The 23,410-nt window shown below is 35.5% G+C and overlaps 1 protein-coding gene and 1 non-coding gene across 5 annotated transcripts in view; both read right to left on the minus strand.

Moving 5' to 3' along the window:
- RABGAP1L (RAB GTPase activating protein 1 like) overlaps positions 1 to 23,410 on the minus strand; it is a 665,842-nt gene that overhangs the window by 587,562 nt on the left and 54,870 nt on the right. For all 4 annotated transcript variants that reach the window (XM_057728667.1, XM_057728668.1, XM_057728669.1 and 1 more), the window contains exons 2-6: positions 18,979 to 19,149; positions 17,334 to 17,526; positions 10,870 to 11,080; positions 7,934 to 8,108; positions 1,014 to 1,171 (exon numbers count right to left, since the gene is read on the minus strand). In XM_057728667.1, coding sequence (XP_057584650.1) covers positions 1,014 to 1,171; positions 7,934 to 8,108; positions 10,870 to 11,080; positions 17,334 to 17,526; positions 18,979 to 19,116 — 875 coding nt within the window. In that variant the 5' untranslated portion in view covers positions 19,117 to 19,149. The remainder of the gene's footprint in view (positions 1 to 1,013; positions 1,172 to 7,933; positions 8,109 to 10,869; positions 11,081 to 17,333; positions 17,527 to 18,978; positions 19,150 to 23,410) is intronic.
- TRNAE-UUC (transfer RNA glutamic acid (anticodon UUC)) lies at positions 22,920 to 22,992 on the minus strand. The gene has a single exon. It is a non-coding gene; the product is annotated as a tRNA-Glu (tRNA).

A 23,410-nucleotide genomic window follows, 5' to 3' on the forward strand; every position in this document is an offset into this window, starting at 1 on the left:
CTAACCGAGGTTAAAAAAAACAAAAACAAAACTTTTTAAAATGACATCATTTCAAATTTTAGTTTTTAAATTTTAACAAATTTAGGCACATGGTTTATTGAATTACTTTTAAGACAGTCACATTTCTGGTTTAGCTGGTTGTATGAATGTCTTTAACACAGTGAAACCCAAGGCAAAACAAGTAAGAAGAGCTTACTTTTAAACATTTAGAATTTGAAATAACTGTGGCAAATCCAAGTAAATATAAATAAAAGATGAACAAAGAGGTACAGATCAGGGCAAGTTAAAGTCTAGCTTAGGCCAGACTGACAATTCTCAAGAATTAGTTCATTAAAATGATAACTGTCTAAAATATAGGTTGTTTTATCTGAAAAGGAAAAATACCTTCAGCAACTCATTTGACCTATGATTCAATTTCTATATCTATAAAAAAACAGAAAAAATACCAACCTAACAATTATTGTTAGAAATAGAAGCAATGTGAAGCACATAGATGATCACTAAAGAGTATAACTGTTTCCTATCATCTGCCTATTTTTGAACAAAAGAAAAACATTCCATACATACAGCAGAAGGAAATGGTTAATTAAATGATGGTCAAAGCACACAATATACTACCTGTAACCATTAAAAACGATTTTAAGAATGTTTTAATGGAAAAATTCTTATACAATGAAGTCAAAAGAAAAAATATATTTATGTACAACTATACAAAAATACACCCCAGAAATCAAATATTAAAAGTGACTGTGGCTGACAAGACCACAGCTTTTTATCCTAATTATTGTACTAAATGTCCTATAATAAGTATCAGTATTTTAAAATATTAAGAGAATAATTTACATAAAACATCTGAAAAGCATGACAAGAGTGAACCATGCAATCAGCAGTGAAATGTTTCTTTACCATCCTAAAGCTTTACACCAATTTTGTATAGTTTCTGGAAACTTTAAATTAGCCAATATTGTATTTCAGATACAATAACCATTTTTAATCTTGCCACACAACCTCACCTAAAGTTTCCTTTTCCATCATCTTCTTTTACCTCCAAGGAGACACTGAAGGTAAACACATCACTGTCGGGGGTAGGAACAGCTGAGTCCTTAACATCAGGTACTTGTCTAGAAGAACGCTTGAAAGCTGTACAGAAACTATATAAAATTCTGCTTACCTAAAAGAATAAAAATGCAAACAATATTAGACAAAGATTTTAACTGCGTTGTGATAACCTTCTCTCCTAATTCTTGAATCTATAACGTCCCATGATCACGGTGCTCTTTAGCAGATAAAGTAGATATAGTCTAAGCATATATATATAGTTTGTAACACAGTGTGTGTGTGTATATATGTAGCATACTATATATGGATATATATAGAGAGATATAGCTATAGTATATATGCACACGCATATATACACACACATTCACAGACACAGTTAACCCCTGAACAATATAGGTTTAAACTGCACGGGTCCACTTATACACAGATTTTTTTCAATAGTAAATACCATAGTACTATACAAGCCCTGGTTGGTTAAACTGGCAGCTGTGGAACAGTGGATAAGGATGAACTGCTAATATCGAGGGTCAACTATAAATTATACATGAATTTTTGACTGTGCTGAGGGGTCAACACCCCCAACACACCCCAACCCCCAACCCCAGCGCACTGTTCAAGGGTCAACTGTAATTTGCGTCTTTCAATCTGGCATTTAAATACCATAATAACAATGTTTAATTTAAAGTCACAAAAGAAGCTGTATGTATTTACAGATGCTTCTAAGACTCATAATATACTATATTGCAATGAATGAATCCTAAGATAATTACTAGAATGATGCTGGCCTCTAAATCTTCCCAATAAACACACACAAACAAGGTTTTAGCCCAAGCTGTCAAATTCTCTTTTCACTTCCCTCAGCTTCAAAGGGCTAGATCCTGAGGCATAGAATAAATCCAAATCCCGGCTTTTGCAAAAAGAAAACATGGTAACATGATTTTAAAAGCTTCCAGTGTTCTTACTCAATGTTGTTGTTGTATAAACATGTCATGGAATGAATGAATCATGAAATGTTCTTATCTAATTTACTACTATTAAGCCACCCTGGTGACTTTGTACACACACACACACACACACACACACACACACACACACACACACACATATGAATGGCTTATACTCCCTCCCCTGAAGTGGAGGGTTACTCTAAAGCCCTCAATCTTCCAGAAGTTATTATCTTACTTGGTTCCAAAAGAAGCATCATACCATCTCAAACTTGTTTATTTGAAGCACAAAAGACCCTCCATCTCTCTCAGGCCACCCACGAGTTGAACAAATGAAAACAAGATGAAATAAGAAGGGTTTAAACAAAGATCATATTTTCAAAATCTCACATAGGGAGGTACTAGTAAAGAAATTTTTCTGAATGTTAACAAATCCTGCACTTTAGATAAGGTGAAATCAAATTATTCTCTGTATTAGTGTAGGATTATAATATTTTATAATTTGCTTGAAATAAGAGCATTCTTATTAACAGAATTTCTTAAAGTATGGAGGTCTTTCCTCAACTATTTTTGTTATATTCATATATTCTACCTTTTCTCATACACACACACTCTATCACACTCAAAACTTTCAATGGCCACACCTACATCTAGTAATAAATGATTACCCTCAACTGCCTTTCCAGTGCCAAATCAAGTTTTCTAAATAACTGACTTATATACTTTAACTGTATAAGAATGCTGCCTGCCAGCCTAAAGTTCAACTTTAGCAACAGCATCACATTTGTATCACAGTGCTTATAAAATTTTTACTATGTTAATGTGTCATCTCATTATAATTGTATATAAATGAGTAAAAACAATAAAGCGGCAAAGGATTAATATCAATAAAAACTACAGACCTCAAATCATACAGTCAAGACAATGATATATTTTGAGTGCCTTCTGTGTACTAAGTATTATTTTAGGTACAATACAGCAGTTAACATGGAACTTACATTTCAGCACAGGTAAGCTGAATGTGCTTGAGGTGAATGGGAAGGAATCATTAGGTAGGGCAAAAGCAGATGTGTTCAGCCTCAACTGGACCCTTATTTGACTTAGCTCAATAATTTAAATGTTACAGAAGAAAAGAGAATCAAAGAACATGCTAGAAATAAGTCACTGAAGATCACGCCTACAAGGTAAAGTGTAAACAGGGACTTTAAACTATTTGCAGTTCTTTGAGTATTCCCCACTTCCTAGTGCCAAACAAAATGTGAAGTCTCTTATTTACATTTTACATATTTTTAAGAAAACATTTTTGAGCATATTAAGAAAACATATGTGAAAACTGAATACCTGTACTTAATTTTTATACATCAGTAGAGTCAAACCCAACCATACTTTATTATTTTTTCTCCTCTCCTATATTCTATTTCATTTTCTTTGTATCAGAGCTCTCAGCAAGCCTGCCACATCAGGCCACACCAAAAAAAGTCAAAGAACTTGGCAAATTCTAAAGTAGATGGGCAAGGCTCAGGAATTTCTTTTTAAAAAGGTTAAGTATATGGGACTGAGCCAAAGCGGTAGTGGAGGATGGGGCGAAAAATCAGACTACACCTTTCTTTCTTTTTGGAGGAAGGACACACCAGTAAATAAACAGCAATCACACTGCATTTAATCATGACCACCCATGTCTTAGAAGTTGCTATTTCCAACTAGGTTAAAATCATGTGTGACTTCCAGAGTCTGTGAATAAGCTGGAATGATGATCCAAGAATTGGTAAGGTAGAATAGCTTCAAAAACAACGATCATCAACGTCTATAGTTATTGGAACAGACTGGGCAACCAAATTCATCATGAAAAGAAAATTTAAAACATAATGCCATGGAAAACACTTCTATATGCATCACACGATTAAATACACACGTGCGCGCGCACACACACACAATAATCTAGAATAGGCATTTTCTTTGCAGAAGTCAAAAGGTTTATTGACAAATAATATGGTACAATTTTTCCCCAGAAGGAAGTACCTACAGAGAGCACCAGTTAAACACAAAACTATCTCTTGGGATTGTTGTTGTTGTTTTTGAAGAGGTGGGGAGGAGGGCACATGTAGATATGTGGAAAGGAGATAAACCAAAATCTTAACTCTGGTGGAATTCTGAGTAACTTTGATTTTCTTTTGTATTTCAGTATTTTCCAAATTCTCAAATATGTATTACACATTAACAGTCCAAGAAAATGCTATTAAACAAAATATTTACTTAAATAACATAGCCAATTCGTCTAAGATAAAGCCTTCTCACTAATGTTGGTGAAAGAGAATCAACTCATTTAAAAACATACACCAGGAGAAGGTTCACCCAAAAAAATAAACGTAGAAAAGATAGCCTATAAAAGATGCCCAGAAAGATATGTGTAAAATTTTAAAAACAACTAGCTCAAAGGAGCTAAAATAACAGGCAATCATACAAGAATTTTTTTAATTACAAAAATCAATTTATTTGAGAAAAACACTAACAATATGACTTCCAAATTAATTTCCAAAATAGGGCATTTTGCTAAAGTTCCATCTCAATAAATATATGCTTAGAAATAATATTTTCCCATACAAGGAATTAGGTTTTCTTGTATATAGTGGTGTATCAGCAACCCTAAGAAAAACCAGTGCATTAAAAATAAAGATCCCCCTAATGATACCCTTGGTATTTATCATGAAATACCTTTAACACCAGATGGTAACAATCTGCTTCTAAAATACAACACTGAGAACTGTTAGCAATGGTAAGTATAACATAAAAACAGCAAAATATGTCTCAAAGAAAATGGTTACACTGACTAGTAGAAATAAACTCTTCAAGAGAGTCAACTAAGCCTTTTAACGCATCTTGAAGAACAGTTTTGTATAATATATCCATAAAGATGCAGCAAGAATAGGTGCCTCTTTGGCTTTTTTCACTATGCTTTCTGATCATCTGCTTTGTCTGCAATTCTTCAGCAGAAGTCTAGCACACCATTCTCCCTGTACAAAGAGCATCAGCATCAAGATACTTCTGGCTGGATTCCTCAAATCTTTTGCCATAGATAATTGAGATCCACTCCAGCAGAGTCCCACAGAAGAATATCCAGGGTAATAAGTCAAATGTGTCCTAACCCTTCTGTGGGAACCCCTAATCCTTGTGTCACAGGTCCAACAAGGCTATCACCCTCACTGGGCTTCCCCTCTACCACTGGTGTCTGCTGCTTGTGTGATTTTATGGTGAAATAAGAGCACATCACAGTTACAACTGGTAGTGGCAGCCATGCTGCTACCCCCTCTTGAGAAGATGTCTTCTTGCCTTTAACTGCAAACTTCGTCAAATTTCATCCAGGGACACTGCAAACAACGAAAAACGAATTAGCGACACTGCTGCATGGTACATTATTTAAGCAATAAGAATGTCTGTCATCGGCTCCTGAGCTATCTTTGCCAATTGTCTGTGCCCATTAAGAGGGACCCAAATACTAAGGACTAACGTTGTCCCTTTACCATAGAACAAGAAACTTCTGAGAACCAGGTAACTAGACAACCAGTAAGTGCAACAAAAACACGAGTAATTATTTTTGAGGGGAGAGAGTAACATGTCAGACATCTTCTATAAAAGGCATGAGTAAAACACAAAAGTTGCTGGAATGCAAGCTATATGACCAAGAAATCCCTTTATAAAGCATCATTGAAAGGTAAAAATCCATATTCACTTTTTATAATAAAGCAACAGGAAAGTTGTTACTGAAAATTACATGGGTCTTCAGAGTCATAAACTTTCTTTGGAAACCAGCTTTATCATCTATTCTCTTAGCCTTGGGATAAGGAAAGGATAACCATACCATTTATCAGCCAAACCACAACATTTTCAAGAATAAAATGGAGTGCTTTAATAACATACTTGGACAACAGGCATAAACTAGGACTGTTCCAGGCAAAGAGGAGCATAAGATCACTAGTCTAAATAAATACCATCTATGTTATGCAGATGTCTTGAGTATCAAGTAAATGCTTAGCACAGTGTCTGGCATAATCCCTATATTTACACTCGGTTATTTTTCATTTAGAAATGATTTCTCATAATAAAGTTGAATGAATGACAATTGTTTATCCTTCAAAGAACGAATTTTACCACCAATGTCCCAGAATGCAACACTTTGAAAAACTGACTCGAAAAAATTAAATAATACATGGACATCACTTTCTCACAATCTACATTACCAAATATTCTCTCTAGAAATACAATTAATACTATTTAATACTATATCCAAAATGGTCAGGCTGAGAATGCCCCCACAGTTTTATCCACCGCTTACTCACTGTTAAAGCTCTCAAAAATGACAAATATTGCCCCCCCATAAACAAGTGGATGCTATAATCCAAAAAGAGTTTCATACCATCACAGTTATGAAAAATGCTTGCAACCAGGTGCCTTTCAATTTCCTTCTGCAGCAGTGTTCCTGCCTCTCCAAGCAGCAGATTCTCCAATTCTTCAAAGTTCATTTTCTTACTGTTGAGCACCAATCATCCAGAATCCACACAGGTGTGTTAAATGATGGTTGCCAACATGAAATGCCAGGACTCTACCATCTGCTTCCCCACCTCTGTAGTGGAGTTGTAAGGATCAGAAACAGACCCCCTGTTCACAAACACACACACACACTCTTTCAACATATTTATATTCACTGCCTCCTGTGTGCCAGGCACACTTGTACTCATTCACTCTCCTATCTATCAATCACACACTTAGCCAAGCAGTCAATATATGTATATGTATATGTATTGCTTTATGAGATGAAATAGATTCAGAACAATATAAAAAAAAACAAAAAACAAATTCGAACTTCTTACACAGGCATGGTTCTGACAGAGAACTTCTATGTCTGTACATGTTCAATTCAGTAGAAATAAAATTCATCACCAGGGCATAACAACTGACATACCCCCTCCTGCTTAGTATCAGACAAACAGAAATCTACATTTCTATGAATTCTTATGTTGTGGCCAGAAATAAACTCTCAGAACTCCTGTTAATACAATGGTTTACTTATGTTCCATGGAAAAGAGAAAATAGAATAACTGCTGCTGTCAGCATTTCTTGCTGACAATTTATATTTCCAAAAGCAAACACACTGGAGACCTTGCCCACCCATACCCATTTATGAATGCCTTTCAGATGGTTTACAAGTACTAAAGTTCTAAAAGCGCAACTAATTTTTAATTGGGGGAGAATTCAATAGACAGAGAAAAGAAGGCAATTTCCCCATGTATGTAACAGCCATTTGATTCTAAGAATAAACTACCACTTAATAATTGGTAAGAGGAACTCACTGGCATCTTCAAAGGACTATAAGTTGACACCCTCGCTGTATGGAAGTACTTGTATTTATAATTAAAACCAGTTCTATAGAGTAAAAGACAGCCTCTGAATGAATGCATATAGTAAATGATTACCAGTGAAAACCACAGAGATCTATGAAACAATCTTAGTGCAATATCTAAGTGAAAGACCCAGCAGAGAAACACATATTGTTATAGACATTTTTTAAAGTCACATAGACCTACCAACTTGGGCAAAACAAAAAAAAGGGGGGGCAAATACATTCTTCCTTTTTAAGCCTGAGCACTTACATGTACCATGGAGGGTTGGACAGCTCATCAAGTGGGATTTTTTTTCTATTACATCTGTTAAGCTGAAAGTACCACTTCAGTGCACAGAGTTATCAGATTTAGCTTTCCATATTCAGTTCAATGCCATTACAAATATTTTTTCACATTCTCTTTAGAAAGATACTCCAAATTTATGTAATATGGTATATGGTCATACACACTAAATTATATGACAGTGAAATTAGAGTTCAAAAATATTACCCTAATTCATCTCAATAGCAAATTGCTACAATGTATTATACTTACTGCCTCTTTAATTTCACAGGAGAAAACATGTATCTGGAATTCTTCTGAACCATGGGAACTCTCTGTAAATGCAAAGCAATTGCTCTCTGTTGTCCCACCATGTCCACGTACACAGAATAACACCTTATAAATTGGAAAAGATGCTATCTCCATATTGTTGGATTGGTCTATGATTCTGCAGAACAATGATGAAAAATGAGACAAAATATTAACTATCAAAGAACAAAGGCAAACAGTTTTACTATGCCAATAACATACAAACATAATTATCTTAAAATCACAAAAAAGTGGCATTAATAAAGCAAGAAAACAAATCATCTTCATATTTTTACTATACACACACACAAACAGACACAAATTCTTCACCCTTCTTTTCACAATTACTTCATTTTTGTGTCCTATGGTCCAGTTTACTTTCAAAGTATACACTGCCTGGTAAAATCGATGTCACCCATCCCTAAATGCTGGCTTTGTTTTGTTATGGCAAAAGAATGCCAGTAAAAAACAGCACAAACCATCCCTGGAGAGTTTATTTCTATTTAAAGCAGCACCGGTAAGTTTACCCAAGTCCCAGGTTATTCATTGTTCAATCAAGGCCTCTCTTACCCTAAAAGGTCAGAGTGATTCCAAAGATGAACAATGAAATTTAAGAGGAGTTTGTGGAATTTAAGAGCAAATATTTCTCTGACTTTCCCTCTACAAATCCTAAGTCCTAGATTGATCCAAAACCTCAAGACCACCTCAGGATCTCAAACTGTGAAACTGAGGGGGACTAGGAATAGAGAGACAAAGCAAAACACTAAGTCTTTGTTTAGGCATGTTTGGCACTTTGAAACTCAACAAACAACAGTAAAAGGCATTTTGATATTTTTAAGAGATATCATACAAACAATATATCTACAAACCCCTTTCCTAAAAAATTCAAAGCATTTTTACCAGAACCTTACAAACTTATACTGCTATTTTGGTACTTAGAACTTTACTCACATTCTAAACTTCAGAGAATGAGGCAAATCAGAAAGGGTTTGAAAAATATTAAATCAGCCTTCAGGGAATACTATAGGTTCAAGACACATTCAACCTAATTTCCTAGACTTGGTTCATTTATTTGTTCATTCAGCAAACATTTACTAAAACCTGCTATGGACCAGATACTGCTCTAGACACTAAAGCTGTAGCAGGAAAAAATACCAATAACCTCCTCCCATGGAACTTACATTCTAGTGAAGAAGATAGACAATAAACAAACAAACAGATAAATATATAATATCAAGTCAAAGAAAATTTCTACAAAGTAAAAAAAAGGCCCAGGAAAAAGAAAGAGGGATACTTATGATATGATCAAAGGAGGCTTCTTTTGACAGTGTGGCAGTTTCTTAAAAGACTAAATATACTCATACTATATGATTTAGCAATTACACTCCCTGGTATTTATTCAAATGAGTTCAAAATTTATGTCTACTCAAAACCCTGCACACAGTTGTCTACAGAAGCTTTATTCACAGTTGCCAAAACTTGGATGCAATCAAGACACCTTTCCATAGGCAAATGGATAAATCAACTGTGGTAACCCAGACAACAGCACATTATTCAGCACTAAAAAGGAATGAGCTATCAAGCCACAACAAGACATGCAGGAACCTTAAATGCCTATTATCAGGTAAAAGAAGCCAATCGGAAAAGGCTACTTATTACATGATTCCAACTATATAACATACTGGAAAAGGCAAAACTACGGAGACAGTAAAAAGATCAGTGGTTGCTGGAGTTGGGGGTAGGGACAGATGAATAGGCAGAAGCCAGGATTTTTAGGGCAGTGAAAGTACTCTGTATGATACTGTAGTGGTGGATACATGTCATTATATATTCGTCCAAACCCACAGAATATACAACACCGAGAGCGAACAATAATGTAAACTATGGGCTTTGGAAAATTATTATGTCAATGTAAGTTCATCAGTTGTAACAAATGTACCACATGGAAGAGGATGCTGATGGTGAGGGAAATGTGTGTTTGGGGGAGATGGGGCATGCACCTCTCGGATATGGGCAATCTCTGTACTTTCTGCTCAATTTTGCTGTGAACCCAATGCCGCTCTAAAAAATAAAGCCTATTCAAAAAATGGGGGAAAAAGGAGGCTTCTTTTCATAAAAGGTTTCTTAAGGTGCAATTGGAGAGAAGTGAAAAAGCCACTGGAAAACCAAGGAAAGCTTGTTTAGGCAAAGTAAAGACAAAAGCCCTGAGGCAGGAATCCCGACTGATCGGCTGTGAGGCAGAATTCACAACTGCCTTTGAGAAAGAGAAAAGAGGCTACTATGACTGTAATGTAGCAAATGAATGAAGTGAATGAATGAATGAAGTAAACGTAGTGAAAGGACTGAGACAGCAAAGGAGGCAGGGAAGGGGCAGTAGAAGATCAGGTCAAAGTAGATCATCAGGGCCAGATACAGTAAGGATTATATAATCGAATATAATCACAACTGTGACTGGAGGCCACTGCAGGGCTGAGTGTAGGAAAATAACAGTATCTGATTTACATTTAAAGAAATTCAAGGTTCAGATGAATTAAAGATTATTCCTAGTGAAGCATATGAGAAAAAGCCATTTTGCTTCTTTCCAGTCTGACGTAAAGAGCTTAAAATCTAGGGATCACTCTAGTTTTTTTGAACCACTGTTACATGACAAGGTGAAACACAAATCACAGGTATTTTTACAGTTTTAGTTCCATTTATAGTATTCTAAGCATAATTTTACAAATGCCCCTTGCAAATAAGCAATACAATCTAAACTGAAACGTGTTTACCTTCCACGTCTACAGAGTAAAAGTGAATTCACAGTAAGTCCCAGGCCTCACTTATGATAAAATATCATCACCACTACCCAAAGAAACTTCACATGTTTCGGGGGGGGGGGGTAAAAAAGGATTAGAGCTTACCTCACAGAACCATCCGGAACATTTGGCACATACAGAGTAACAGGAAAGGGGTGCTGACTGGAAGATTTCATAATTGCCATTGCCTGTAAAGCCTCCACTTCATTACGTGGGGAAGAAACCTTCATACATCCTAAGTAGATCAGTTTATTAAACAAAACACTGTCTTCTTCAGGTATTCCACTTGGAGAAGATGGTCTGGGTGTAGAAATTTCTGAAGAAAAGTAAAAAAGCAACACTCAAAAGTAAATACAAAACTTTACCATATAATTTCATCTATTGCCAAAAAACAAATGAAAAATTGCAAATAAAATTCACATCTCTCACCATTTTCATTTCTTTTAATGTTTATCCTACATCTGAACTTACAGTTCTGCAATTGCCCATTTTGTACTTCAAATCTCTCAACATATTATCTTGCTTAGCTATAACTTCTTTAGAGGAAAGGAAAAAAATTCTAAGCTTTGTATTTTTAAAAAATTAAAAATATGGAGTTCAAGTGATATAAAACAATAAAGAGAAAAAACTACACTAAAGACAGTGTGAATTTGCCTAAAAACTATGAGAATTAAACAAAACTAAAATCAGTTAAAAGTACTTCTCTGGTAAAGATCCTGCACAGCACCAAATGTATTAAGCAGCCTAACTTTCTAAGCAAAAGTCAACAATGTTAAGCTATTCCATCTCATACCAATATCAACAAAGGCAAGCTCCTTATTTCGCTCCTTCCTGGCTTTCTGGCTTCTACAAACTATGTAAGTATTCCAATGAAAATTGTTTTCCTCAAAATAATTGTTATTTTGATAAATTATCCTGTGATTGCGTCCCCCAATTCTCCCTTCCCTATGAATGAGTTTCTTTAAAAACAAACAAAACAAAACAAACAAAAACACTAATTCTAAGCAGAGCATGCATGTAGCAAAGTCCCAACTGCGGTTAGAGAGTATTTATCTGCATATATCAGGTATAATGAGTATACCTGAGTATACTGTATAAAGCTCTTGCTTTGTCACTCTCCCTATCCCCACCTAAAAACCCACATTTGGGCTTCCTAGGAAGTGCAGTGGTTAAGAATCCACCTGCCAATGCAGGGGACACGGGTTCGATCCCTGCTCTAGGAAGATCCCACATGCCGTGGAGCAACTAAGCCCGTTTGCCACAACTATTGAGCCTGTGCTTTAGAGCCCATGAGCCGCAACTATTGAGCCCATGTGCTGCAACTACTGAAGCCCACACGCCTAGAGCCCGTGCTCCGCAACAAGAGAAGCCACAGCAATGAGGAGCCCATGCACAACAACGAAGAGCAGCCCCCACTCACCGCAACTAAAGAAAGCCCACGTAAAGCAAAAAAGACCCAACACAGCCAATAAAATATAAATAAATAAATTTATAAAAAAAAAACAAACCACATTTAGCTAGTCTCCAACTCTGCCTGTTATCTGTGTCCATGCCGCACAAAATTAAGCATGCCTGTCTCACCCAAACTACATCTAATTCTCATTACCAGGATTACACTTACAGGACATTAATAATTCACAAAAGCCATTCCCAACCTCCTCACTCCAGCTCCCAAATATTATACTAAATCATACAACCTCACCACCTACTTTTTTTCTATTGAAAAACTAGAAGGGATTCAAAATGAAGTACTTCATCTACCGTGTCCTTCAAATACTGAAACATGTTTTTTCCCCTTCTGAATCAATTCAGTGTACTATATTTGAAAAGGGATGAATAAAAAGTACAAATACATTTTAAGGTTGAATGCTAATGTTTAGATTTTATACACGTAGAGAATTTTTGATAATTTAGCAAGTACTTATGCAACAATTACTTGCAAGATCCTATGGTAAAACCATGCTTCAGTGACTGATAAACATGGTAGATCAAGTAGTTCAAATGGTCTAACTCATGTGTAACTGAAGTCCTACAAAAGAGGAAGAGGTGTGGGAAAAGCTTTCTGAAGAAAAATATTTTACAAATCTGTGCAACTCACAGATTCATTAAACTCTATACACCCCAAATATAAAACAGTACATAAACGGACTCAAAAAAGAGATGGTAAAATTAGCAGACCAGGCCTTTAAAATAACTATTATAAATTTGATAGAGGAATTAAAGAAAAACACCCAACAAAAGAAGGAAAATGAAAAACAAAAAAGAACCAAAAGAAATTCTAGAGCTGAAAAATGCAAAATCTCAAATGAAATATTCCCTGGGTGGATATGACAGCTAATTCTAACTTGCAGAAGAAAAGAAAAGCGTTAAAGAAGTTCCTTGGGAAAACAATGCTAGAGGGAAACTGAAGAGCACTAAAAGTTGTAAATATGAGGGAAAGTCTTTTTCCTTGCTGTTTAATTTCTTTAAAATATAACAGACTATGTAAAGCAAAAAATTAATACTTAGAATTTGTTACATAGGTATAAGCAAAATGAATGACAACAAAAGCATAAAGTCTGGAAGATCCTCACAGTACACATGAAGTGGTATAATATTATTGAAACAGACACATTAAAAACTTGGGTTATAAAACTTCAACCACTAAAATAATAAAATTATGTAATTAATATGCCAGTAATGGATACAAAATGGAGCATAAAAAATAACCTAAAGGAATGCACGAAAAGGCCAGGGCGGGGGGTGATGGGACAAAAAACCAAAGGGACAAAGAGAAAGCAAACAGCAAGAGAGTAGGTACACCTAGATCCAAACATATAAGAAATTACATTAAAAGTAAATGGTCAAAAACAGGGCTCATTAGCTTTTTCTGTAAAGGGCCATATTATAACTATTTTAGGCTTTGTGGGCCAAAAGAAAAAAATCTAGGATATCAGGCAAGTATTTACACAAAAAGAGAGAAAGCAGCCTTCCACAAAAAAATTTTTTTTTACAAAATTCAAAACAATTTATGCACACTGAAATTTGAATTTCACATAACTTTCACGTATCACAAAACAGCATTCTTCTTTTCGACTTGTTTTCAACCCTTTAAAAATGTAAAAACAATTCTTACCTTTCAAAGCCATACTAAAAACAAGTAGTGGGTAGGATTTTGGCCCACAGGAAGTATCAACAGTTTGTTGACCCCTGGTCTAAACACACCAATTAAAGACAGTTCATCAAACTGGATTAAAAAAAATAAAACTCAACTACAAGCTATGTTTAAGAAACACACATTTTAAATAAAAAGATACAAGTACGTTAAAAGTGAAAGAAGGGAAGGGAGGGAGGGAGGAAGATACACCATGCAAACACTAATTCTAAGAAAACCAGAATGGCTATATTAATATCAGAAAAATCAAACTTCAAAAGAATGAATAGTAACAGGAGAAAAAGAGATATTTCACAATGATTAAAGGGTCCATATATCAGGAAAACATAATTTTTAAATGGTTACACCCCTAATACCAGAGTTTCAAAATACTTGAAGTAAAAACTAGCAGATAAAAACTAGCAGAACTGAAGCGAAATAACAAGTCTACTATAGCTTCTCTCTATTAACTGAAAACATTGGGTAGAACATAAAAAGTAACTGAGGATTGTTCTTTAAAAAAGCAAATAATAACAGACAGACTGGAGAGAGAAGTGAAAACGTGAAAAACTACCAGTACAGTATTGAGTTCCCTTTTACATTTTCTCACCCTTGACACCCCACATTTGACCTGTTGCAGAATTGTGCATTGAGCAACAAAACTGTGTGAGAAATCCAATCTTTCTGGCCAAATGACAGAAAAAAGGAATCTCTGTGAACCAGAGAATGTTTGGGGAATTATAACTTTTTCTTTTTTTCCTCTTTTTTTTCTCTCCTAGTTCTACCACAAGGCCATTCCCAGCAATGAAGCTGCACCACAGTAGGTAGAACACAGGTCAACAGAAACTATCTAAACTGAGGAAGAGAGAGAAAAACATTGGAAAACAAGGAAAAGAGCCTTAGGAATTATAGAACAATATGAAAATATCTAATACTTTTATTGTCTGAGTCACAGAAAAAAGAAAAGATTACTGCACACACACACAAAAATTTCTAAAAAATAATGTCGAAAATCTCCCAAATTTTGTAAAAGATATAAATTTACAGATTCAGGAATCTCAGTGAATACCAAAAAAGATAAATCCAAAGAAAACCACACTCATATTATCAAACTGACGGAAAACAGAAACACTGAAAAAAATATTTAAAGTAGACAGAGAAAAACAGTATGTTACAAATAAGGGAACAATAAATGATTCAAATGACGGCAGATTTCGCATCAGAAACTGCAGAAGAAGACAGGACAGCAGAATAACATTTTTAAAGTACTCAAAGAAAACAACTATTCAAAGAACACTGTTGCACAGAAATCCAGGGGTTAGGAATGTCAGTGGAGATAAAGGGCCTACACCCTGCCCCGCGCCCATTTTAAGCAGATGTGTTGTAATTATCGCACTTAAACCTAAAATTGTATGTGATTTTATTTTGGGGTTCAAGACCTCCAGAACGATTGCTGATGAAGATGACAAGTGCTTTATTCAGCGCTTACTTCTTAAGTACCAAGAGGCATTTTACAGAACACTTTATACGGATGTCATTTAATCCTCCAAATCCCTATGAGACAGGTTCCATTTTCTCTCTATTTTACAGATGAGAAAACTGAGCATTAGAAAAGTTGAACAACTTGCCCAAGCCACAGACAGAGCCTGGGTTCAAATCCAGGTCTGAACTCCAGATATTATGTCTTAACCTCTATGAAAGATCTAAAATAAAATGAATTAAAAGCAAAAATGTAGTTTATTCTGCTCTTAATTATACAGAGTATTAGTTCTTCAAGGTAAGGAACTGTTCTAACATCTTTTTATTCCCAGCACTTTTAACAGTGTCTAAAAGACTAGACACTCAATACATATCAAATGAATTAATCACTAAATAAAAGACATTTTTTAGAGCTAGTGGTCCTTTCAGCAACCTGTCAGTGGCAAACGCACATCATCCTGGGCACCACCTAGACCCTATCCCAACCACAATTAAACGCATCATAACTGCAGCCTTCATGCAGGCAAAACGCCTTACGACTAGCAGAAATCCTGAGTTAAGCAGGCAAATAGCAAAATATTTTTAGCAAGGCAACACTTTTAAATCTGGTGAAATCTTACACCAATGTAAGAAATTCATATCCTCCTAAATATAAATTCGGTCCTATTCAAGTCATACTTCTTTAATTCCATAATCCCTTCCTCAGAAGAAAGATGCAAAGAGTAAATAACAAAGGGCACAAGAGAGAAGACCCATCTATATATCTAAACAGTATCTTAGTACATTGCAGTAAATTAGCAAAGATTCCCTGCAAAGTTGAATCCAAGTAGCCAGAATATGAGGTCACCAAATGATAAAAACCAACAAGTTATCATGATATTTAAACAAAAGCCCTTATCCATCTAATTTTATCACTGGCAAACTACATACCTTTAATATTCACTTCAGCCCTCTTAAATCTAGATGCTTTCCATTTAACTCTAGTTCCTTACCATTGGACTTTATGTCATTTTAAATCAACGACAACAAACCTGTTAGCAAAAACTGTGTTGAGTACAACTATGAAGAGGCAGCTGAAATGTCTTAGTTCTTTCAAGCTGCTGTATAACAAAATACCACATGGGCGGCTTATAAACAACAGGCATTTATTTCTCACAGCCCTGGATGCTGGGAAGTCCAAGATGGAGGCTCTGGCAGACTTGGTGTCTTGCGAGAGCTCACTTCCCAGACAGCATCTTTTCACTGTGTCCTCACACTGCAGAAAGTATAAGCTAGCTCTCTGGACACTCTTTTAGAAGGACACTAATCCCAATTATGAGGGCTTTGCTATATATAAATTTTGGGGAGAATACAAAATGTATGCCTTTCTATTAAAAGTGAAAAATAATGTAGGGACTTGCCTAGTGGCACAGCAGTTAAGAATCCACCTGCCAATGCAGGGGACATGGGTTTGAGCCCTGCTCCGGGAAGATCCCACATGCCTCGGAGCAACAAAGCCTGTGCACCACAACTATTGAGTCTGCGCTCTAGAGCCCGTGAGCCACAACTATTGAGACCAAGTGCCACAACTACTGAAGTCCACACACCTAGAGCCCATGCTCTGCAATAAGAGAAGCCACCACAGAGAAGCCCACACACCATGCCCCCACTCTCCACAACTAGAGAAAGCCTGTACGCAGCAATGAAGACCCAAACCATTCAATAAATAAATAAATAAATTTATTTATTTACTTAAAAAAAAGAAAAACAATGTATAACTAGAAAAGAATGATAAAATTATTTGTAAAGCAAAGGAAATTCTTATCACTGAGATCTTCAGTGAAAGATACATTTTAAAAATGCTGCTGGTCTTGATCTTACAAAAAGAGGCTAATTAAATTTTCTAATTTTCATCTTAAAATTTTCATTATCACTTTATCCCATTTCCCTTACAGTTTTTAAGAGTTCAATATGGTACCTCTATTTGGTGGATCCAAAATTAACTGAAGAGATGGCTTATTTGTTCTGCTAGCTGAAACATCTCCAAATGAATGGTCTGAAATCTCACTGGAATTCATACAGTCAACAGCAAGGCTGCTTTGCCCTTTCTCAGAATCTCTCAAAATCTCTTCCATGGCTTTTTCCAATTGTTCATCACCATTAGAAACTATCTACAGACAAAGCAAGACAATTTGTTTCAATCATATTATTATTCTGGAACTTAATTAAAATATTTCATTTCTAGAAGAAATTTAAACAATCTAAATATTTAAATTTAAATACAGTTACTGAACACCAAGATTTACATTTGTACCTAATTTCATTAGCTACAATACAAAATCCTGAGTTATAAAATCAACTAAATTAGAGGATTATTAGTTTCAGAAGAGAATTCTTCAAAAACACTCCAGGTAGTTTCCAATTATATCTGATCTAAGATTTTATTTACAGAGATTTCCTTTTATTTTTTCTTTTTATTTTCTAGTAACACATTCTAAAAACCAGATAATCCTCCATTTGTTTTTTAAAAAGGAAAATGGATAAGTTGTAATAGATAGTGTGTAGGGTGGATATCATTTAAAAGGTCATATTTTTTTGCTATCATGGAATAAATATATTTCCGATTTCTTTACAAATTTTTCTTGCTAGCTGCCAAGGAGTATTGCTAATTTCCCTACATTTAAGCTGACTCATCTTTTTCCTAAAAGCAAGTTAGACACAAAACCTAAGTAAATAAATGCCTTAAACACATTAATACGAAAATACATAGTTAAATGAGTTTAAATACTATTTATTTAAATACAGATATTTGAATAAATTTAAAGAAATCTATTATTTTAATAAAATTATAAAACTATCTTTGATATAATGTAAAATGAATACTTAATCTAATTTTTGTAAAATTTTATTAGATTAATATACTAACATCTGATGTTATAATTAATATTAAATAAAAGTCAAATAATATGTACCATTTTTGACTAATTTCTCTCTTCCTATTTCTAGAGGAATTATGCAATTCTCATACATGTACACCTGGGTTTGTTTGGGTGGTTTTTTTTTTTTTTGAGTTAGGAAAGGCAACATAAAAATGAAAAAGTAAAAGGACCACATCTAAATTAAAAACTCAACTGCTAAAGTTATGAAACATATGCTTAAAAAATATTCAGACAAGTCGTGTTAAATCACACACTTGAATGCCACCAGCTACCTAAAACATAAAAATCATAAAGAAAAGTCTCCGAAGTGAAAACAACACATAACTACATATTTATAAAATTAATTTAAAAAATCCAGCAGCAGTAAGAGAGACAAAAATATCCACATAAATTAAATTTATGTAAGATTTAACCATTAAAGTCTAACTTGCCGCTTATCCTTTCTCTTTTATCTTCCTCCCATTCCTTCTTTCTGAATTCTAAAGTAAGAGATAAACAACAAAAAGCAAAAAACTTTAAAAGTTCACAAACCAAAGAATTAGCCTCTGAATAAATCAAACACTGATTCTATTCTCAAGGTCAGTATTCGAGAAAAACATTTGGATTTTATATATCTCCTGAGATAAGTTTCACCTAGCTTAAAAAATAATAATTTAAAATCATCTGTAGAAAAGAAAAAAATACCTTCAGTTCAGGTTTTTCATCATCTTTTGTAGAAGTATCACCTGCATGCTGAGGAACCAAGACAAACTCTTCACTGTTCAATGTAGTCACAGAATCCGATGACCCACTAACCTTCTGCAATGAAGCTCTGACCTCCATTTCAGTTTCACAAACTTCTCTTCCCACAGCCACCTGGTCAAAACCACAAGGATTAAGAACAAAAACTAGTGAATAAAAACATGAATTATTAAGTACCTGATCAATCTTCTGCCTTTAAAAATGGTTCATGCAAAGAATTCTGCTGGCTAGATAATTATCTCAAAACTAGGGAGGCTACCTCCCTGGACTGGGCCACATAATGGAAATGTACCCTGAGTTTCCAGACTGAAAAAATCATATTGTTCCCTGAAGAACAACACAAACCCATCCATATCTCAACTAAAAGAATTTACTACTATTTGGCGCTCTCTGTATTTCTCCTAGAAATACTTTTTGTTCTTTTTAATAGAGGAAATAAATAAGCATGATGCTAGAAGTATCTACAAAATCACACACAAACAAAAATGCATTCACTGAAATTACTTTATAATTAAATCTAAATGTCTGCAAAAACATATCTCCTTAAGACTAAGTATTGTACCTTAAAATATTTCTTCTGTGTCACTGAGGTTGACTGATTAATATAGAATTCAATACCCTAAGTCACGTATCTTTTCTCTTCCAGACACATTACCACTTATTTACAGGAGGCAAAAAAAAAAGGAGGGGGGTGTAATGCAGTGGTAATCAAATATAGTGTGATTCTGTTTTCTGGATAGACCTCTACTTTACACCATAGAAACTAAACACTCTCTATCACCTCCAGAAATTCAAACATTCACACAACTAATTTCAACTGAAAATGTTCACTATATAACAGTCACTGTACTCAATCAGCACTGTGGTTACATGAGCGAATAAGGCAAACAAGTTGCCTCCTCTCCTACAGCTTACAACTAGTAAGGAAACAAGCAAGCAAGTAAGGTAATCCCAAATCATTCAACAGGCTATCAAGAAGATACAACAGCCTAATGTAACAAAGAGTAGCTGTAAGGAGCAAACTGACAAACTTCAAGTGGTAGGAAAGGACTCTGAAAGGGAAATACTTGAACCGAAACCTGAAAGACAAAAAAGAACCGTATATTAAACAATCTGCTCAGTGACCAAAGGCGTAACGTGACAGAAAGGTAGGACAAGTAGACCAGTGCTAAAGAATGCAGGGACTTGTAACCATGGTAAGTCTGATCTATGCCAAAACTTCCCCCCAGAAATGTTCTTTTTCTCTTTCTAAAATTAGGTTACTTTGTTCACTGCCTCATATAAATATGGCTGCAATATCTCACTTTGCCATTAGGTGACACTAACACCATTACTCTCGGCAAAAACAAATCAGTAAAATTTACTTCCTCCTTAAAGTTACACTTTAAAAAATTATTTCCTAATGTTATCAAAAATCAAAGTTTCTAATAATATCAAAACAAAGAATAAGTGCTGCAAACTCCAAGGCCAGTGTAATTAGCTAGCCCTCATTTCTGGTAGGCGTGTAAACATTCTTCCTTTTTAAAACCCTTCAAGCACATTCATCTGTCCTCTAAAGGTTTTTCTCATTTTGCATATTATATGTTTCTGAAATGCAACATGTGTTGGAAGCCATGTTTTTATCTTTCACTCTGGCCCATGAATCCTTAATTGCCAAGACATCACACATACCAATCCTTCTGTGGCCAATCCTTCTCCAAATCCTCTTCAGTTGCCACTCCTCTACTTGACATATCTACATGTTGCAAATTCCAAGTCCTGAGGTTTTGCTTCTGATTCCTTGCCACACACTCTAAGTAATATCTCTCACTGTCATGAATTTAAATAGCATCTATATGCTGAAAGTCTCCCAAATTTCTATCCCAACCCAAATCTGTCCACTAATTTCCTGATTTGGAATCCAACTCTTTATTTGATATTTCCATGTGGAATTCTTATCAGTATCTTAAAATGTAACCCAAATGGAATTCCTAATGTCTCCTCCAAAGCTGTTCCTTATTCAGATTTCCCATTTCAGGAAAGAATACCAACTTCCACCAAGTTGCTCAAACAAAAAATCTGGTTATCATCCTTGATTCCTCTCCACTTCTTCATTCCTCTCATTACCAAGTCATGTTAGTCCCACTTCCAAAATAAATCCCACATCTATCCCATCTTTCTGCACATCCATTTTACCAACCTAATCCAAGCGATGATCTCATCCACTATAAAAGTCTCATAGCCCACCCCCTACCTCCAGTCTTTTCCTCCCTAATCTAAAATTCACAGAGCTGCCAAAGAAACCTTTTGGAAAGTAAGCTGGATTACATTCAAACTGCAGACTAAAATCTTTTCACTAAAATCCAAATAAGATCCAAACTCCTTGCCAGGATTCAGAGGCCTAACACACCCTTGCCTCTGTGTCTTTATCAATACAGCTCTTTAGTCACAGAAAGTTCTTTCCCACTTTAGGGTCTGAGCTCTTATCTCCTACCTTCATATGGCTGACTCCTATAGCTATCAGCTTTCATTCACTGACTCAACAAATATTTAATGTGTTCCTGCTATGTGACAGAAACCATCACGGGAACTGGAGACTAAATGATTAGTGAGATGAACATAGGCCCAGTCTTCTTAGAGCTAACATTCTTGTGGATGTGATAAATAATATACAAGAAAATAAATCAGGATCACGTACTGGAGTAAGTACTAGAAAAGATGATGGGAAGGCAGGACTTAACTACTGGACTCAACTGACATTTTGATTTAATAAGAATGAGCAAACCATGGAAAGAACTAGGGAGAAGTAACTTCAAGCAGAAGAAATAGCAAATGCAGAAGCCAAGAGGTAAGAAAAGGCTTACTGAGGAACAGAAAGGAGGCCGTGATAGCTACGTAATAATGAGTATGGATAAGAATACGGTCGTCCCTCAGTGTCCATGGAGGACTGGTTCACCACACACACCAAAATCCACAGATGCTCAAGTACCCGTTGGCCTTCCATATCCCCAATTGCTCATCTGTGGCTTCAACCAACCACAGACTGTGTAGTATTGTAGTATTTATTGAAAAAAAATCTGTGTATAAGTAGATCCAGACAGTTCAAACCCATGCTGTTCAAAGGTCAACAGTAGTTAGTATGAGATGAAATATAGGTAGGAAGGCAGAGAAACCTGAGGCCACCCCTGATGCTAAGGCTATCTAAATATACTCCCTCCCCAATCCCAACTCTGTTTTGTTCACCACGGAATATCCCATGCCTACTTTAGTGTCTAGTGCATAGGAGATATCTAATAAATGTGTTGAAAACAATGTTAAAAGCCCCAATTAGGCTAAAGTTCTCACAACTACCAAATGTGGAGCCAGTATTTGAACTAGGTAGTCTGACTTCAGAGTACACGTTCTAAACCACTACATTATACTGTCTCTTAAAGTCTCCTCATCTGTTGAGACCCAGAGCTGGTATCAATAAAACATCAATATGCATACTGAACTTTCGCTACAGCTCTCCTCCTTCAAAACTTACCTATCTCTTCCACCAAAGCATTCTTCTTAGATAACTGGTAGTAAAACTAATAGTTAATTCTGAATTAGCATGTGAATGAATACTAAAGGTTGCTCAGTTCAGATAAGATGCATTTTATTTATTTATTTATTTAGGCCGCACCAGGTCTTAGTTGCAGCACATGGGATCTTTGTTGCTGCATGTTTAGTTGCGGCAGGTGGGATCTTTTTAGTTGTGGCATGGGGACTTCTCTTAGTTGCAGCATGCAGACTCTTACTCACAGCACACAAGCTTCTTAGTTGTGGCATGCAGAGTTCCACACAAGCTTCTTAGTTGCAGCATGAAGCCACTTTGTTTGCGGCATGCAAACTCTCAGTTGTGGCATGCATGGGGGATCTAGTTCCCCAACCAGGGATTGAACCTGGGTCCCCTGCATTGAAAGTGCAGAGTCTTACCCACTGGACCACCAGGGAAGTCCCAAGATGCATTTTTAATAGAGGTTTTCTTTAGCCCAAGAGAATATCAGATATTTTGCCATGCTAACAAGAAAACTATTAGTTTACCATATGTAATTTTGTGACCTCTTCAGAACAAAGCCCAGGACTTCTCATTCCACTCAAAATTAAAACAGCTCTCATTACAACCATAAGAACCCTGCCCTGAAGGCCCTTATGGATGCTTTTAGAAGTTTGCCTAATGCTACCTGATTGGATTGAAGACTGCTTTGAACCTCAGTACAGAGATGACATACTTACCAAATTTGCACACAAACACAAAAATCTGAGAATGCAAAGTCAATATTTTAAAATATTTCCACAGGCAAGTAATAAGATTTAAATAGGGAAAGAATAGGCTTTTCAATAAATGGTGTTGGGACAATTAGATATCCAC

Source organism: Hippopotamus amphibius, chromosome 3 (genome assembly GCF_030028045.1).
Source record: "Hippopotamus amphibius kiboko isolate mHipAmp2 chromosome 3, mHipAmp2.hap2, whole genome shotgun sequence".
Classification (NCBI taxonomy): Eukaryota; Metazoa; Chordata; class Mammalia; order Artiodactyla; family Hippopotamidae; genus Hippopotamus; species Hippopotamus amphibius.